General features: G+C 30.6%; 2 protein-coding genes and 1 long non-coding RNA gene across 3 annotated transcripts; 1 reads left to right on the top strand and 2 right to left on the bottom strand.

Moving 5' to 3' along the window:
- Positions 1–4,229: 4,229 nt before the first annotated feature.
- Positions 4,230–5,226, bottom strand: LOC133679885 (uncharacterized). Its single transcript, XR_009836226.1, has 2 exons — positions 4,860–5,226; positions 4,230–4,761 (listed from the first exon to the last, which is right to left on the bottom strand). It is a non-coding gene; the product is annotated as an uncharacterized LOC133679885 (long non-coding RNA).
- An 8,527-nt stretch (positions 5,227–13,753) lies between these two features.
- LOC133679811 (NAC domain-containing protein 78-like) lies at positions 13,754–17,476 on the bottom strand. Its single transcript, XM_062102514.1, has 4 exons — positions 17,131–17,476; positions 16,284–16,537; positions 14,957–15,241; positions 13,754–14,854 (listed from the first exon to the last, which is right to left on the bottom strand). The coding sequence occupies exons 1-4, from the start codon at positions 17,324–17,326 to the stop codon at positions 13,961–13,963; spliced, it is 1,629 nt and encodes a 542-aa protein (XP_061958498.1). The 5' UTR covers positions 17,327–17,476; the 3' UTR covers positions 13,754–13,960.
- Positions 17,477–18,570: 1,094 nt separating this feature from the next.
- On the top strand, positions 18,571–19,029 carry LOC133680236 (S-protein homolog 1-like). Its single transcript, XM_062103044.1, has one exon. The coding sequence runs from the start codon at positions 18,571–18,573 to the stop codon at positions 19,027–19,029; it is 459 nt and encodes a 152-aa protein (XP_061959028.1).
- Positions 19,030–20,336: the final 1,307 nt, after the last annotated feature.

Raw genomic sequence — 20,336 nt, 5'->3', positions numbered from 1 at the left:
ATGATTATAAATAAAAGCATAGATATGTTTGTTTTTTGGTTTAATTTATTTCTCAAATTGTTTTTTAAATTTATTTCTTGTTTCAAAAAATATTAAATGGATAATTTTGATGTAATTTTCAATTATTTTGATGAGTTAACATTAAAAATAAAAAATATTATTTTAATATATTTTTAATTAAAAATATATTTTTTAAAAATTACTATCAATCATATCAACAAACACCCGCTTCATGCACAAACAAACCATGAAAAGCTCTATGGTAGCTTAGATCAATTCAATATTAGTAAATGAATCTTAATAATGTTTATAGTTTAATAGTAAAACAATTAAAATTTTAGTTTTTTTAAATAATTCTTTTAATTTAGCTTTTTTTAATTTTATTTTATTTTCTTGCTCTATCCGGAACACATTGTGTCCATATATTGGTTAGAGTACTGAAGCTCCCTCAGCCAAATATGCAGGACAACAACTTTTTTTAATATACATTTTCAAGGGTTTTTTTAGTTTTTTTTTTATATAATTTTAACATGTTAATATTAAAAATAATAAAAATAAAAATAATTATTTTAATATATTTTTAAAGAAAAAAAACATCCTAAATACAATAACAAACATATACTTCACCTTGCTGAACATCTTGTTCAGGCTATCACGATTAGGGATGGTTCCACCCTTTGCTAGTTCCGGCCCCCTTTCTCAGTTAGGTCCTAGTCAGGTGATTGTGACAATTCAATCTGTGACTAAATTTCCACAACGTGGGATCTACTCCCATGAATTCGTCTACGATATATGCTGTCTGTAATAACAAATAGTGACAAGGAGTAGGACCATTTCTCTATAAATTCACAATGGTAATTGCTACTTTCAACTTTGTTATATAAATTTATGATTTGCACATGATTTGTTTTAAGTTTTATAAACTTGTATTTGTTTGTAAATTAATAAAATTTATGTTGAAATTTTGACTTTGATCTTTTGTGATGAAATAAATAATGACTTATTTAACGGATTAATTTTATATTTTTTCAATTTTATTGCTGAGTTGTAAATTTTGGTAAATGTGTAGAAATTTAAATTTATATAGATATATAATTGATAATTAATTAAGAAAACTATTAAAATAGATTGAATAAAATTGAGTTAAACTAATATTTTTGTAAATTTATTTAGTTAACATAGTTAATTAATATATATTGTCATCATTATTTAAATAGGTTTGATATAAATAATGAATTATCGTCCATGGATATATCGAGATTTACCTCAGGAGTTTGCGAATGATAGATTATTATAATAGGGTTCAAGGTTTTATTAATTATACACTATCTAATTCGAGAAATATTAGTGGATGCAATATTAGATGTTCATGCAAGAGGTGTGAGAATAAAAATCTTATCGATCCAGATATTGTAACGATACATTTTCTATAAAAATAGTTCATAGAGAAATACATGTATTGGTATGCACACGGAAAATCATGTGTTCCTCATGATACCATGGTAAAGAGGATGATTAGATCAATTTCTAGTGCTAACAACATGTATGGAGTTATAGATGAAAATAGTAATCCTTATAGAAATATGATTATGGATGCAATGAAAATGAATTAGGGTTATGCCGATCAATGTCCAATTATAGATGAAGAACCTAATGCAAATGTGGCCATGTTTTTTGATCTTTTGAAAGATTTTGACGAACCACTATGGGATGTTTGCACAAATCACTGCGGATTATGAAGAACTCTGTCGAGTGGTAATAAAGATGAGTTCACACATGGGTGGTCCATGTGCTGCTCCTTATTGGCCCCACAATCCCAACGACGACCAACCTCCTCCTCCTTCAGCGCCGTTTCTGTTTTAGATTTATTCTATTTGAACGTACAAATGTTTATATTTATAATTTTTATATTATTTTAATTTTTTATATATATTTGATTTTAATTATTTTTCTACTTCTGTTAAATATATGTTTTTTTTAAAAAAATATTCTTAAATATTATTGACGTTGGTATATTCCAGAGAGTTAAAAACGAATTATTGCAAATATCATGGCTACTGTTAACTCTCTAATGGAATTACATATGGTATTCCATCGGTTGCACGACAAATTTTCTGAGGGAATTACTAATATAATGAAGTGAGTAATTTTTTTTTAACGTGCTTTGTCCATCTGTAAATCTATCAGTAAATTTATTACTAATAAACCATAAATTATCAACAAGGATTTTTTCAACAAATTGTTTTTATTTGTAAGCCGGTCAATAAAATACTTACCGATAAAATGGGAGTGGAATACCAGTACTCTTTCAGTAAAATCGTTAAATGCGACCACGGTTCTTATGTTAGAGGTACGAATACTGGGCAAAAGAACCAACTGAAAAGGACACAGGGTCCCTCTACTTCAATCAAACCCTTTACCTAATTCCAATTCGTGTGATCTTAGCCTCTGTAAATGATCTTCAGCAGTTGAAGGGATTTATTTGCATAGAGGGTTTGATATGAACAAGTGTGTGAAGTAGAGAGACCTGGAAGTCATCTTTGATCATTGCAGCTTGATTTTAGGAACAAGAGTGCATTCTAAAACCAAGACATAAAATTGATGAAAAATATCACATATTTCAATCTTTTTTTTTAAAAAAAATATACAATGTATAAAGAATGATAATGAGATTTATTATAAATTAAAATTTCTTGCTTTGCATCAACATATGAATGATTGCTAGAGGAATATTATACCACTATACCATTAAACAATTTTATTAATAGATTTATTCTGTCGGTATAAGACATACAATTCATCAGTAATATTTTTACTGACGGCTTCACTGACGGAATTCGTCTATTGAAATATTGATTGTCGGTAATTCTCATTTTCATCGTTACTTCGGTCGGGAAAAAAAAAACCCAAACACAGACGATCTTACAGACAGGGGAAGCGAGCCAAAAAAATAATTTCCCGTGAGAACTTTATTGATGAACTTATTCCGTCTGTATTTTCAATAATAAATCACTGATAAACTAGCCGTCAGTGATTGTGACATGAATAGTAAATATTTCAGAACTCTCTGTAAAATATCAAAGAAATATATCTATCGGTAATATTAACAGTAAACACAGATGGAATACGCAAATCTCTTGGTTGTGGCCTGAGTAATAATTAAATTATATTTCCAAATTAATATCAAAATTGAGGTTTCGAGTTCAAATTTTAAAATATACAATTACTCACTCGAGAGTTACAAGGGAGAAAATTCATGGCATAATTCAACGAATGTATATATTGAGTAAGTATTGCTAATTACAATTTTAGTACCATAAGTTTTTTTCTCGTTACCAGGAAAAATAATTAATCAACTTTAGAATAAACCATATCATGTATTTCAATTTTATTTTTTTTTTATAAAAAAACACAATATTTATCAAACATTCACACTTATCGAATTCACTCTTGAGAATTTCTTTCGGTGCTACAAATTAAATAGAGCTTTCAAATCTCTCATCTATCAGATGCTCACCCATGTGAACCAAACTATAAAGTAGATGTACTTTGGTTTTGCTTAGATATTACACAATGTCTTGCAATCTCTCAATCAATAGCTCCATTTATATTTCCTGTCATTAATTTTAAAGATTCAGCAGATCATTTTACATCTACATGTGTCTGCTTCATGATATTTGACTATTTGTTGTTCGCACAGGAAATCAGAGAAGATGCTTCACCTACCCCGACGAAACAGTTGAGTGCATTGATTTTGATGCAAACAGTTGTTTTAATGTGTTAATATTAAAAATAAAAATAAAAATTTTTAAATAATTTTCGGTTGTTTTAATGTATTAATATTAAAAATAAAAATAAATTATTTTAATATATTTAATAATAAAAAAATATTTTAAAAAATAACCAACTTCATGATGATAAAGTACGCTTCCGAAACTAGTTATTTACTACTACTCCAGTGCTTTTTCCATGCCATTGCATGCAGTAATTACTATACAGATTTCATGTAGAGATTGGAAATCTTTAAGGAACTAAACTTGAAAGAGATTTACATACACATAGGCTGACTGAACTTGGCATGTATTCATGAAATAAAAAAGAGAAGGAAGAACATGGCATGAATCAGAGAAACACGTACTCATGATCAATTAAATTTTTTTATAAGAAGCTGTATTGATGAATTAAAAACCTAAATTGTATGTGATCCGTCTTGTAGGCAACCAAAGTACTGCTCTCAAACAAGAACTTCATTGAACAAAGATAGCAGAACCAAAAACTGAGCCAACATTGAACAGAAGAGAGAGAGAATTAGAAAATAAAAAAGAGGTAAAGCTGGATAGACATAAAGATCAAAATTATGAAAAAGACCTTAGCTAGGCAAGAAAGTAACATTTGTTTTTGAATGAAGAACAACTAGAAGAACCCGCGAGGATCTTCCTTTCAGTTTGTTGTCTTCTTGGTGTTTTCCTCGCGGAGAAAATCAAGCAAGACTGTGCTCTTGCATTTCGGGCATTTGGGATCCACCTCGGATAACATAATATACATGAGGCATCGAGGACAGCCAACTAGCACCATAGGAGTTGTGTCTGGGCAGCTGCGGTAGTTGACATTCATGTCTTCAGGCTCCGACGAAACACATGAGCTGTCTGCCGACACATCCCAAGATGAATTCGAAAGCGATTCAACCTGTTGATTAGGCCTAGGTGGTGAAAGGTTCAGCTTCAAATCCAACATCGGGCTATTCCCTCCTTTACTCATTTCCTTTAGAAAATGAATGAAACAGTAAAATCAGAAAATTAAATAGTTAAACAAAATTTAGAACAAGAGGTGTGATATAAGATTTGAATAAAATAGCCTACCTTGTATCAAAGAAGAATTGGAAGTCTTAGAAGTGGTAAAGGTAGAATTGGCAATATGAACAGTAGTACCTAAATTAGGTAGCTAGCTAGTATGCATCTATCCTCCACAACTAATTACAAGAGTTTCTTGTTGAAATTTTCCTTTACACCATTATATAGTGATTTTGAGGAAGGGACAGAAAAGATGGGGTTTTCTTTAGTTGCTAATTAATTATGGGTAGGGCTAGAGGGTAAGGATAGAAATTAAAGGGAGAAAGCAAAAGGTGATAGAAAGTGAATTTGATGCAAGAAAAAACTGGTGGAGGAGGGTAAATTATTGCCACAAATTGTATTAATTGTGGCAGACGAAATACCCCGGCCCAATAAGGGGGAATTAAATATTGCCTCTCGTTAACAAATACTCTAAAAAACTATACTATTTTCCACGTCATTATTTATTAAAGAACAAATTATTACAAATTGCCACATTGACTTGTTTTTTTAGGCCCAAATTAATGACGAATTAAAACATATTTATTAAGAAATAATAATATTCAAAGATAGGTGGCTATGATAAAAAAACATGAAAAAAAAATTAAAGATGTTGTTTCTGAACTTGGGACTAGATAGCCACCATGATCATTAACTTTTTAAATTATAAATTTTTAATTCTTAAAATTTTATGAAATTCAATTTTGATCTCAAATTTTATTTTTTTATTTTTTGGTTCCTGATTTGAGAGAGGCAAGAGAAAGTGATTGAATTCTGGTTGTAGAAAAAAAATTATTGGAGACTAATTTTGACCAAGAAAACGAGTGATTTTAGTGTTAATAAGTTTTTTTTTTATGAAAAAGTTTATACAAGGTGCATGTTTTCCCCCCTTAACTTGTATGGAATAGTAAATTTAAACCCGAAAAGAATTTTTGTTTTGGATTGATTGTGGGTTTTGGATCCATTTTTTGGGTTGTTAAAGGTTAGGTATATGTTTTAGAAGATGCTTAGGATGTTTTTATGGTTTTTTCGGGTTGAAATATGGTTGGAAATGAGCTTCTCTTGGTTTGAAATAAACCAACATGATTTTCCCGCGACCAAAGGTCATCGAAATCTAGGTAGTGTAGGCGAAACATCACCTGATATTTTTTTTCAAAGCATTAAAAAAATTAAAAGTAATAAGACCCCCGTGCCCGATCCTTTTTCTAGAGGCCCAGGATTCCAAGGCCTTCCTAACCTGAGAGACTGAGTCTTTTTTGCTTTTTCTTTAATTTTATCACTTAATATTTGATTGATTATTAATTGAGCAACATGATTAATTTCAGTTTTATTTTATTTTCTAATCACTTTAATATTTTGTTAGTTCTTAATTTTATAGGTGTTTATTTTAAATCAAGAATTGTAAAAAAAAATTGTTGAACCCTATTGATTCCATGACCCAGGTTACAGATTTGACTAATTAACTTTAGCCGAGTAAGGATCGGGCTTGATAAATTTTTTTTGTTGCATAAATAGTTCTTGATTTATTAATTAGATATATGCATGAACCTTTTGAATTCCGCTTGAGATTTCTTTATGTACAAAAACACGTCGTAAAAGTCTGCATATACACTTTTTTTTAAGAAAGAAAACATTTTCAACCCACAACGAAACGTGACTCAAATAGCTAGCATATAGCTAGTGCCCGACTTATTATTATTATTATTATTATTATTATTATTATTATTATTATTTATAATTGATCAGCATACATGTGTATGGTTTTTTAAAACTTTATAATTATATTTTGTTAATGTTTTAAGATAAAAGAGACAGATACAAAAGAGATAAAAACGTGTTTTGGTTGAAGAGCATAAATAGAGACAAAATATATTGATTTCTAGATAGTTCTTAAAAAATAGAAAGGATAAAAAGATATGTCCCATTTGTTTATGTTGTGTTAGTTTCTTTTATTTTGAGACAGTAATCAAATATTATGTAATATAAATTCAAATTATCAATTATCTATATAAATTTAAATTTGTTATTTATCAAAATTTTCAACTTGACAATAAAATTGATAAAATATAAAACGGACCCCTTATATAAGCCATTATTTTTTTAATCACAAAACACCTAAGGTAGAAATTCAACATAAGTTTCATCAATTTACAAACAAATATAATTTTACCAAACCTAAAATAAACTCTAACAAGTACAAATCATAAATCCATATAACAAATTTATATGAGAAAAAACTATAAAACAAGTAAACACAAAAAAATTATGCATATACTACAAAAAAAATCAATATTTTGAAATTGAGTTCAAATAAAAAAATGGTAGATTTTATTACTTCAAGTGGAGAATTCTCAATAAAATTTGAATCAGAACATGAATGCTGACAAACTAAATGTTATGGTGGCCGGATTTGTTGTGGGGTATTGAATTGTGTTGAGATTGGGGGGAGGGGGTCGTTGTTTGTTGCGGAAAAAGATGCATAAGAAAGAAGAAGAAATGGAAAAGGGGAAGAGGAAAGTCGATCGTTAGGTCATAAATTAAATATTACCAATGAAATTATTCTGTAAGTAAATTTGTTGATCATTTTGTTGATAAAAATACAACGTCACTACTATACGATTTTTCTTTTTGAATCCCACTGTAATACTCTTCGTCATTCCCTCGATATACATCGACAAAATTTTTTTGTCAGTGATTACTGATAGATAGACCAATAGAAAATCCTATCGGTAAAGGTCATCGTAATATATCGATGAGGTTTTTTCGTTGATGTTTCTGTTTATATTTGTTAATTTTCTGGTAGTTTACGTAAATATTAAAAAAAAAAGTTGGATTTTGATTTCAAATTTTATCAGAGTATTGAATTTTACCATTGATCCACCACTTTTTGTTGACGTACTCATCAATCGAAGCTGTACATGTGGTTTATTATGTGCATGTATGGTTAGCAGGAGGGAGTACCAAACAGCATTCATGCCATTATTGATTTCTGTTAACAACCTTGATTTCTCTCTTTTTATTTCTTAACAAATTTGGGTGCGCTTCAAATGTTGTTTGTGATGATCTCTTCGTTCAAGGATTTAAATATGGATGGTGAAAATATGGTCACCATTTGTATTGTCTCAGGATATTTAGCTAGGAGGTGATGTTTCCTCTTGACCACTTATTCATTTGGGAGCTAGGGTTCCCTCCTCCTCAAATAGTTATCAAGGAGCAGCATGCACTTAGCTCAGGGAGGCTAAATCTATACCTATCTATCATTTATTACAAGTATTGAACATTGACTTTTATTTAGTTGACGACTTAAGAAATTTGGTTGTGGGGTTTTGTGGCTGATAAGCTTAGGAAAGCCTTGACCGTCGACGCGCGTTGAGCAAGAACTTGAGCCTGTACATTTTTGATCTTCTTCCCTTTCTTTCTCGTGAATTTAATTGCAAAATTAGGGTAGGCAAATATTGGGATAGGTTGAATATTGTAGCCGCACTTTCTTAGGAAACGTTGCGGGCCAGTTTTTATAATATTCATATATTAATGCTAATATATTCCTTAAAATACGTATAGTTTTAAGATAATTCTGAAAAAAGAAAGAAAAGGAAAAGAAGGATGCTTTTCAAGAAAAAACGACTGTCCTAATTTTACTATAAATGAAGCAATACTTAATTAGGAATTCTCCCAACCACATCATTTAATTTGTAGGTACTGAACATATCACGATAATCTTTTTATAAAATAAAAAATAACTTGGATATATAATAATACTCAATATCCAACCATTTGAATTTATAGGCAATTTCTCGCAAGCATTGTCCTGTCCAAATACAGTACTGGTATCAGCATTAAATTTGTAAGAAAACTTGAATAGCTAGCCATTCATCGCAATCATTGTCCTCCTATATATATATATATATATATATATATATATATATATATATATATATGGTTTTCATTGATGAAATCATATCTGTATTTGATAGAAACTAATCAGTGCTATCCAGGTGAGTTCTTGGTGCTTGGTAAATGTTGGTTGAGGCCGTTGGATTGCCATTCAGCTAACTTGATTGAGCGTGCAATTACTAACCAGAGGAGACGCCATGCCATTGCTTTGGAGATGGATGATTGTTTTTTTTTACCCAAATTAAACAATATGTTTTGATTTAAAAAAAAAAATAAATTAGCTCGTGACCTGGATTTGTTTTTAGATCAACCCCATATTATATTTTAAACCATACTTAAAATGTTACGTGACAATGAACATTTTGAATTTTTTTTTAAAAAAAATAAGTCAATTCTTTCAAGTCGTTACCTGGATATTTTTTTTAGATGGACTCCAAAATAAATTTTAAAACCATACTTAAAATGTTATGTAACCTGAATTTGACCTGGGTACATCTGGATTGAGTTTTATATATGCTTTAGATGTTATGTATTATAATATTTTTCTAAGAAAATCGGCATCTTAAATATTTTACTCATTTGAGATTCAATTATGCGCTATCTTAATTAATTGTATCTTGTGCAGGTAGCTTGAGTAGACTGTTTGTTTATTTCATTGGTGATAGTATATATCTTTCTTTTCTCTTGACGTTTCTTCCCTAATGATTTTGACTACTTTCTGCTGCGTAGCTATACAATATTTAAAAGGAGTAGCATGTAATAAATAGTTGCCATGCAATCTAGCTCATTCAAGCATATATGCATATTTATTCTTCTCCATCAAAATTGGTTTTCATTAATGAAATCATATCTGTATTTGATAGATTTTTTTCCCTTCCCCAAGCCAACTCAATTTGTTCCAATCCAAAAGAAGAGGTTGGATCTTTATATATTCTGAAAGGAAAAGGGGCTGTTTAATGAAGTTAGCTATGGTCATAAATTATGAACAAATTAAAGATGGTTATATATATCTTCTTAATTTGTAGCCAAAAATAGCCATCGATCGGTCTCTAGCTAGCTATTTCTCAAAAAACAAAAAACAAAAAAATACAGCCATCCCTTCTCTTGAATTACCCTTTTATTAATGGTTGATTTATTATTTTTTGGGTCAGAAATCTTGGAATCTTATAGGAAAATATATAGCTAAAAGAAAAAATTTAAATGTAAAGTACCTACTTAACCATTGAATGAGTAGAATAATTAAGTAGAGATTAAGCAATAAAGGAAGATGGGCGGTGGGAGGGATAATTAGGGCATCCATCCCAAGTGAGTTCTTAGTGCTCGATCGGTGAATGTTGGTTGAGGTTGAATTATCGTTGAACTAACTTAATGGTGCAAGTACTAATCAAAGGAGAGATGCCATGTCGTTGCTTTGAAGATGTTTAAAGGCCTAATTTATAAAGATAATTAAGTAAGTAATCTATCTACTTTTATTGTTACAATTTTGGTTGGAAAATTAACAATTGATTTTGCTACAACTTCAGAGCAGGCTAAAGGTATATCAATAAAAAATAATAATTAGGAAGTAAATATGCATGCGTATTAAGGTGGTGGATGAGAAATAGTTTAGATAAATATTAATTAAAGAGAAATTATGATAATAAAATTCATATCTACTTTTTTAAGACGAGTGGTTGTCCTTTTAATATATATGCAAAAAATATAAATTAAATGAAGAGAAATAACTTGCTGAATAATGTTCCACCTAAAGCTAGAACCTCCACCGGACCTCCATATTTATTAATTTCGTCAATGGATTAATTCAAAAATCAAACTCAGAACCAAAAAACGCATCCTTGATTTTTCAAATCAAACCGAGTTTTAAATATATAAAATAAATTATGAAATCTGTTTTTTTTTTAAAAAAAAGCCTCAGAAGTTATTTATTACAACAATATTTTCTAAAAAAAATCAGCATCTTAATTTAACTCATTTGAAGAGTTCCAATGCTATCTTTATTGTATCTTGTACATGTTGCTTAAGGAAATTAGCTGTTTATTTAATTAATTAGGTGATAATACTAATTTTTTTTTTTAAGTTACTTCTCTAATAATTCTGACTGCTTTAATTATGTTGCGTAGCAATATATACAAGTAATAATTAACAAGAGTCACATGTAATATATAAATAGTTAGCTAACTTCTGGTAAAGATTCACTGCATAATAATCAACGATCCATCGGCCATATTCCTCTGTTTTCTACTTTGAGGTTTGATTCATGGACGTACATAATCTTGGCAACCATTTAGAAAGTAGAACGAGCTAGAGCTAGCTAGAGGACAATATTTTACACTTTTGAAAATTATTTTCTTTTATTATTATTCAGCCTTAGTTTTTTTTTTTCTTTTATCTATATATCAGCTTATAATACGTCGACTATCATAAACTATTTTTTCCCAAAAGATTTTTAAAAATGGATCTTTTATATTGATTTGATATTTTACAACAAAAAGAAACTTAAATTAGTGAAAAATAAATAATTTATTGTTCTTAAAAGATAAGAATGTTCTTCTATAAGACAATATATTTTTTATTTTGAAATCTACTAAAAAGGCAATAATTCGGTAAGCTTTTCTTTTCTATGTATTATATCTTCTCATCTTCGTACGTAGTAGTAGCAACCGGAAAAGAAGTTCCGGTGAGCTTATTAAAGGAAAGCGGAGACTTTTCCGAAATCCATTTGAGAATGGTTTAAGAACTTCATTTAATAAGAAAAGCAAACAGAGTAATATAAGCATTAATGTTTTAGCTTGAGAGATAAGAACCCTTTACCAAGCATGCAAAAAAGTAGAGAATTCTCGTCAAAAGAAAGGACGACAAGATGGTTCCGTGGAAGCCATTGATGCTTTGATTTCTCAAAAAAACTATTTATTGATTGATGAAAGGGAAGATAGAATTCATGAGTGACACCAAATACAAGGACGGACGACGAGAGAGAAATAAAAGTTAGCTCGACAACAACTAGGTTTGATCAAGTTAGCTTCATTTAATTCAATCAATGCCAGCTTCTCCAAATTTTATTTTGTTTATATATATGTAAAGCTTAATTCAATCTAAAGAATGAAACAAGATATTTAAGAGATAAGGCTAGATGAAACTAAAGAATTTAGAAGAAAAGAAATGGATACCTTCCACCTCTTCTTGATTCAGAAAGTGTCTAAAATTGTGATAATAATTGAATAAATAAAAATATTTTTTAAAAAACTATACTTTTAAAACATGAAAATAAACATTCTTGTGCACCGAATTCCAATGAAATATTGAATTTGTCACCCTTCCCAGCTGCCTTTTCCATTTTCACCGACCAAGTTACTGCTACTAGTCAAATGCCTGCATATAATTCAAATCCCCAGCTACAATGTCACTTCATTCATTTCCCTCCGGCCACCAACCAACTCAGGTTAATAGCTTCACTCCTGATAAACGCTATTCACGATTCGGGGTGAAGATTGATCTTTTAAATAATTTTTTATTTAAAAATTTATTAAAAATTTATTTTTTATTTTTAATATCAGTATATTAAAATTATTAAAAAACAAAAAAACAATCATTAATTTGATGTTTTACAAAATCAATATATTTTTTAAAGACATCTTAACAATAAAAATTAGCCCACTTCCAAACAAAGTTTTAAAAAATTTCACGATTTTAAAGATACACAATTCTATGTAATCGTGCATGAAAGTTTATATACAATGTTGTTGTACATCATTTTCGATTTAAAACTTTAAATTACTGAATTATGAATCCATTTTGTATACAAATATTTCCCCATTAAAATTCCTTCAATTATCCTATTGTATGCCAGCAAAAAGAATTAATAAACAATTTAAACAGGATAACACTATTCTTGAAGGTTAATTTAATTAGTCCGGTTTCTATGTTATAATCCCGGATTGGAAACTTAGAAGAGGCTGAAAATCTTTTTTTTTTTGTTAATGCATTTTTTTTTAGTTTAACGTGAGTATCCGGGCCAGCTTGTGCGCACCTCGACTAATCCCACGGGCCCTAAAGTTAACAACCATGTAAGCCTCCAGTGGTCATCATATGAGCAACCACAGGGCTCGAACCTGAGACCACAAAGGGAGCAAACCTTTTGATCCCAAGCTCTTATCATTGGGCCACCACCTAGATAGTTAACCAACAAGATGTTCAAACTCAATTTTTTTTTTTTTAAAAAGATATTAATGATAATTGTGCTCTAATTTATTGTGTGTATTTGATATTGTGGTATAAGATGTTTTTTAAAAGTGTTTTTCACTTGAAATTATATTAAAATATTTTTTTTCTGATTTTTATTTTATTTTTTATATTAAGAGATTAAAATCATCGAAATATATTAAAAAACTATTAATTCAATGCCTTTTCATATCAAAAATACTTTTAAAATGCACTTAATTACAATTTTAAACTTACAAACAAACCTCCTCTTTTTATATCGACACATTAAAATTATCGAAATACATTAAAAAAACATTAATTCAATGCCTTTTCATATCAAAAATATTTTTAAAAGGCACTCAATTACAGTTTTAAACTTACACACAGATCATTCCTTTTATATCTACACATTAAAATCATAGAAATACATTAAAAAAATATTAATTCAATACTTTTTCATATCAAAAATACTTTTAAAACGCACTAAATTACAATTTTAAACATACAAACAAACCCCTCTTTTTATATTAAGACATTAAAATCATTTAAATACATTAAAAAAAAAGCATTAATTCAATGCTTCTGCACTAAATTACAATTTTAAACATACAAACAAACCCCTCTTTTTATATCAATACATTAAAATCATTGAAATACATTAAAAAAAACATTAATTCAATGCTTCTTCATATAAAAAATACTTTTACAATGCGAGTTCAGAGAAAAATAAACATATGTTCAATAAAACAGCAGTCAACAAAAGCAAGAGACAAAATTGTTGGTTTTCAAGTATGACAGTTTAACTTACGAAGCCTAGGAGCTAGAGAATATTTTATTCCATGCCTTAATCAAATCCAGGCATGCTTCTTTATTATTATGCAACTAAGAATTAATTACATATCTTGTTTTGATGGCTAAGTTCTCCTCTAATCATTTGCTATGTTTAATTACATATAAACATCTTGCCAATCTGACATTTGTACATTTAATGCCAGGAGCTAGGTTCTGTACATGGTGGCATGTATGATCCTTTTGACTTACTTGAAGCCTCCCAACAAGTACACAAACACAACCAGTAAAGTCAGGATAATAAAAACTGTAGAAATATGTCGAAGCTTGCCCGTCTTTGCAGAGAGTAAACTAAGCACACATTTTGGAGGCTCCTTTGAGCATGGCAACTTACCTTCCTCACCTACATTATTAACATGCATCTCTGCTTGAGACATACCAGGCATTTGCCTCCTCAGCTTCATTCTTCGGTTTGCTGTTCCTTGCGAAGAATTTGAGGGTGAAGGAAGTGCCTCCGACATAAATATCTCGGCTGGCTGATTTTCTGTTCCTAGGATTGAGGGTGAAGGAAGTGCCTCCGACATAAACATCTCAACTGGCTGATTTTCAGTTCCTAGGATTGAGGGTGAAGGAAGTGCCCCCGACATAAACATCTCAACTGGCTGATTTTCAGTTCCTAGGATTGAGTGTAAAGGAAGTGCCCCCGACATAAACATCTCAACTGGCTGATTTTCAGTTCCTTGCCAAGAAATTGAGGATAAAGGAAGTGCCTCCGACATAAACATCTCGACTGGCTGATTTTCAGTTCCTTGCAAAGAAATTGAGGATAAACGAAGTGCCTCCGACATAAACATCTCGACAGGCTGATTTTCTGTTCCTTGCGAAGGAACTGAGCGTAAAGGAAGTGCCTCCGACATAAACATCTCGACTGGCTGATTTTCAGTTCCTTGTGAAGAAATTGAGGATAAAGGAAGTGCCCCCGACATAAACATTTCGACTGGTTGTTCAGGTCTTGTTTCAGCCTGAGAGTTGCTTGCAACCAGTGAACGAAGCCCAGGAGAGGCATAAAAAGGAGTTTCATCGAGTTTAATAATATCATCCTTCAGTATATCAGCATAAAAATCCTCATAGTTGTCAGAATCCTGGAATTCAAGAACAGCATGAATCAAAAACACTTACTAATTGTCGCAGAGAAATCAAATTACGTACCACGGGATTGAAAAGGAATAAATAAATAATCAGACCTTCTGGTGGCTGGAAGACTCTGCCAAGGCAACATCATTTGATAATTTCAGTTCAGATTCGGACGCTGAAGAAAGTTGCTCAATAGAGTAAGATTCATAGCTATTCGAGCATTCAGCAGCCTTCTCACTTGCAGGTACCCCCCCCTGATCAATACCACCATCAGAAACGGCATTACTACTATTATGCGTGGTTGACAAATGCCTTTCATTTACATCACCCTGGTTTGAAGTATCACTGAGACGGAACTCGGCATTCTTCCGCAGGCGGCAAACGACTAAAGAATCCTGCAATATACGATTAAATTCAAGTATAAACCTTATCATCTTACAATAAACAGATGCTCGTCCACTGAATGAAGAATATTCTCATCAAAATTACATCTGCAGCATGTAATCACTCAACCAAACAACAGTTTGAAAGCCTACAGCTGATTTTTCAACTGGAAATCAATCAAGAATAAAGAAATATCACAGTCCCCAATATTTATTCCAGAAAATGCAAATGACAGAAATATTTATGTCTCTTATTAGATACCATCGTAATCATATGTATTAAATAATAATAATAATAAGCATATGTCATCCAGAGCTCAAACAAGAAATTCAAATTTCTGCTCTCATAGATGATCCAGTAAAACACCTAACAATCAATTTCATGTCTGGCTGCCTTTCAGGTGGGTTCGAACATGCATCCAAACTAGAACATGAAAAGGTCCTTCAATGTAAAGGGCCATAATTAACAAGCTCACACATAACCCATATTGAACTACTGACAATAAATCAGTGAAGCACCAGCTAACATTCCTTCTGTTCAAGGAAACTATTGAGCTTCTAAAATTGTGAGACTACAATGTGATGATGTTTACCAGCTCGAAAACATTTGCTCCCGAAACCTAATTCAGTAGGGCTCTATAATTGAGGAATGGTCATATATGACACTAATCCTTTCATCTGAAACATGTTTAATGACAATGATTATGACATTAATCACTCCTAAGAAATCCTGAGGTATGCCAGCCCCATAAATTCTCCACTAGCAACCAAATCCTACTTCAGATCAATCAGAAAATATACCTATCACTATCAGAAAAGTTATCTTCTATTTGGAGAGAAAGATGTGTGGCTTCGCATAATATATCCACACACATAGGCACTGCATCAACATATGGTTAATAATGTGGAAGCTAATCAAACATTTCACAACTAGCAGTTGAAGGCATGATTTCATATTATAAGAGTCATCCATGCCAACATTTTTCTCTAATTTAAACCTCAGTTTCAATAAAAGCTAGCAGAACAACTCAGAAATGTCAGCACAAATCATCACCTGGGATTGTCCTTGCATACAATATTCATGCATGATCCACTCTGTTCTTTCCCCTTTCGGCGCACGACCTACGTGGAACACAAGAGTCCTCTTGGTACCAATCACATCAGAACCTGACTTCACGTTACGTTCCTTGCCAGTTGCTTTCCAGTAACCAAGTTCAGTTGCCCTCTTACTTTGTGACCCATTCGGGTATTTTCTTCCACGAGCCGAAAAGAAGAACCACTCATTCTCCGATTGGATGACAGATTTCTCTGGTTTAAAATAATCAGAATTAATCAGCGCCTAAATAATAATAATAATTATTATAATAATATTGGTTACTTTACTATTCTATCTTAACATGATTTATCATGCTTACTATTTGACGAAGGACATGATTACACAGTACGAACATAGACGGATGCAGTTCATGTATCATGTGCAAAATACCAAAAAAGTAAAATAAAATCCTTTCATTCAACGGAACTCAACTTATAACACCATAAGAAATGACATCAAATCTTGGAACGACGTATGAAAATATTTATAAATTTTCCTGAATGCATCAATCAAAACTTAATTTCGATTTTTGAATACTTTTAAAATAAAAATAATGATCAAGGAGGTATAAAATACAAAATTATTAAATACAACTCGTCTATAATCTGGTCAAGTTATGGGTTGGATAAAGTAAAACAGATTAATCTGTTCAATCGAAACTTCATTTTGATTTAAATTAAAAGAAAGAATCTCATTTTGGGAATTTTTTTTAATCTAATAAAGGAATACAGAAAGAACTAACCTTAATTTTCTTTTTTATTTTTTTTAAAGCAAAGAATAGTGGTAAAGTGTGGAAATTAAAAACCTGGCAAATCCCAAGGCTCGTGTTTACAAATTTCAATCTCAGAAATAACTTCAACACATTTCTCAGCTCCCTCAATCTTCCTTTTCAGATAATAAGAAATCAACTCTACATCTGTTGGTGAAAACCTAAAGCCAGGAAACATAGACGTAGCTTCAATGGACATCTGGGTCTCTCGAGACACCTCCCCTGAAGTCATCCTCCTCGTCAACGTACGTACACAACTCTCTGAGAAATTAATAACAATAACAAAGTAGTAGTACGTACTCACTCCTGTACCTATATGTTGTCTTAATTATGGTTTGAGAAAGAAAGATGGCAAACATAAAATAGCTTAGCTGCAGAATCTGGGGATTCTTTGCTTTGCTTTTTTGACTTGTTGATTGGTATTAACCATGAATATGGTGCCTTGCTTTGCTTTCTCTGGGCTTTTTGCGTGTCTAGCGGAGGAATCTTGTCTCTGGCCAGACCAGTGTGGAAGACATGTTGAGGCTTTTGTACGGACCGTACTTGTCACGTGGCACGCCTATGTTTCTCTGACTCGGTTTGCAGAAGCTGAGGCAACACAACATAAATAATTTTTAGTATTTTACTCGGTTGCATGGTCTCTTATGAAAAAAAATAAAAACGAGATATGGTTTTAAGTGTTCAAAAGTTAATTTATTTTTTTTCTTTAAAACAAATTAGTGCGTGTGAAAATATTAATTATCACTTCACTTAATATATTAATTAATTATAATTATTCACATGTTAATTTCTCGAACAATAAAATAAACTTGTTGATATGATACTAAAACATTGTATTGTTATAACAGAAGTAATTTCATATATATATATATATACAATAAATTTTTTTTGAAATAAAGTTATATAATAATTAAAATTAGATTTTAAATAACTTGGCTTACATTAACGAGTCATCATGATATACTGTAGAATCCTGACTCTTCCCTCTAGATTAGAAGATTCGAACACCTTTTCGTACGTACGTGTTCATCAATCCAAACATACTTCATTAATATTCTAAATGTATTCGTGGTGAAGTGCTCTTAATTAAATCTTTGAGAATTAAATTAAATACAAAATTTTGGCAATCGAATCATGTATTCAATTAACGTACGTACATCGACAAAAAAAAATGAAGAAAAGAACCATCCTTGGCCACATTATAATGATTAATTTCAATAAAATATAATTTTATTGGACTGAATAAAATACAATTAATAAACCACTCATGTTGAGATAGTAGAAACTTATTGCGAATAAAGAAAAGAAAAGAAACATTAAATATTTCCCAAAAAAAAACAGAGAGAATTAAATGGCTATTAATCAACCGAAATGACATTATTAACGCATAACAATGCTTGTGATTATATATATAGTACTTTCTGTAGTTCCGAAATTAAAGAAAAAGGAAAGAAAAAAGTTTAATGTGCTAAGGCAATGGGTTCCCTCCACATCAAAGCAATTTTCCTTCTCCTGGCAATAGCCATAACTCCCTCTACTGCCTGGACTGTACGTATTCTAAATCGACTGAGCCACAAGAAGGTGCTGTTTGCGCACTGCAGGTCTGGAGATGACGATCTTGGCCCCCAATATATCAAGCACAGGGATGAATTCAAGTTTAGTTTCGGGGTAAACTTGTTCAGGACCACATTATTCTGGTGCTACATGTCGAAGGGCAGAAAATCTCAAGCTTCCTTCGACGTGTTCTGGCCGAGTGGGGATGCCAAGAAGCATGGCGGCATTGATCATCTGTCCACCTGGACTGTGAACGAAAAAGCCGTCTGGGTAATAAGAGATGATGGGATTTATTTAAAGATAAGAGATCCCGGGGGGGATGCATTTAAAAACGACTACATTGATGAAATTCTGTATCTTAGATGGCAACCAAAGAGGTAACCATGCATGCAGCTCATGGAGATGTTCTTCAGAATAAAGTTTTTCAACTCAAGAATAATTAATATGTGTTAATTTAGCCAATAACTCAAGGATTTAGTAAAGAAAAACAATGAAATTGAATTTGAATTTGCCAAACCAATATCAACCGAGCATTGGATTTGTTTCCCAACACCGGGAAGATCCAATTAAAAAAGAAAAGAAAAGAGTAAGAATATCCGCATGAGAAAAAATCTCACACCGGGAGACACAATCATAAGAAAAGAAGAAGAAGAAGGATGTGAATGGAATTAAAAAAGTTGAGGTGGTTAACTATTCATATTAACAATATTTTCCACCTCATTTTTTTTAATTGTAATGATAATTTTATCATTTGTGAATAAGGGATTCCAAAAACCTATGGTAATGTGAGTTTCAGTATCCAAACTTAATTGATTTTTACAATTGAATGTCTCTTCTTTAATTCTGTTCGAATCAGTTCTTTAGCTTTTAAAAATTGGATAACAAGTACTGTAAAAATGCTTATCCGTTAATTCCATTTAATTTTAAAGAATAAATAAAAATAATAATATTACTTATAAAATAGAAAAATATTCCAATTTTTCCTTTAAATTTAAAGATTCCAGGTGCAATATCAGAGATGGAGTAATTAATAGTATATCACTCTTTACTTTCTAAACACCACAAAACTTTACTTAAAATAATTTAAAAATAAACTATACTTAACATTTTTATATATAAAAATTGATTCCTAGATCTTTAAGTATTAAATTTAAATAATTAGACTTCCATGAAAAATAATAACTACCACAAATAATTATTTTTAAGAATTTTATATAAAAACATGTTATATAACAGTAATTAATTGGAAAAAGAATTATATACAGGAGGGAGTTTCTAAATAACTTGGCTCACATTAATGAGTCATCATAGTTGTAGAATTCTTATTGTGCCCTCTGGATTAGATGAATCGACACATACATATTCATGAATCCAAACATACTTAAATAGTCTAAATGAATTCGTGGTCAAAATCAAATCCTCTTAATTCATGCATTCAATTCAAGTATACGAAGAATCACTGTGACTATATAAAATGATGTCAAAAATATAATATAAATTTCGATAATAAAATCATAAAATGTAAACAAATAAATAATTTCATTAATAAAGATATAATATATTTGTTCTTATATGATAAAATCCTACCATTTAAAATCCAAGAAAAAAAATTAAAAAATAGATGATAAAATTCTGTATCTAAGAAAAAACATTAGAAACTATTATATTTTTATAACAATGCTTTTTTA

The sequence above is a fragment of the Populus nigra genome, chromosome 19, assembly GCF_951802175.1.
Source record: "Populus nigra chromosome 19, ddPopNigr1.1, whole genome shotgun sequence".
NCBI lineage: Eukaryota > Viridiplantae > Streptophyta > Magnoliopsida > Malpighiales > Salicaceae > Populus > Populus nigra.
This window is presented reverse-complemented; position numbering and strand designations above follow the sequence as displayed.

What these genes read in the sequence shown, in the direction of transcription:
- LOC133679811 (XM_062102514.1), bottom strand. Translation starts at nt 17,326, where the DNA reads ATGACTTCAGGGGAGGTGTCTCGAGAGACCCAGATGTCCATTGAAGCT. An exon ending in GTATGCAAGGACAATCCCAG is followed by an intron (nt 15,242 to 16,283) that starts GTGATGATTTGT and finishes CGTATATTGCAG; the next exon opens with GATTCTTTAGTCGTTTGCCG. An exon ending in AGTCTTCCAGCCACCAGAAG is followed by an intron (nt 14,855 to 14,956) that starts GTCTGATTATTT and finishes CTTGAATTCCAG; the next exon opens with GATTCTGACAACTATGAGGA.
- LOC133680236 (XM_062103044.1), top strand. Translation starts at nt 18,571, where the DNA reads ATGGGTTCCCTCCACATCAAAGCAATTTTCCTTCTCCTGGCAATAGCC.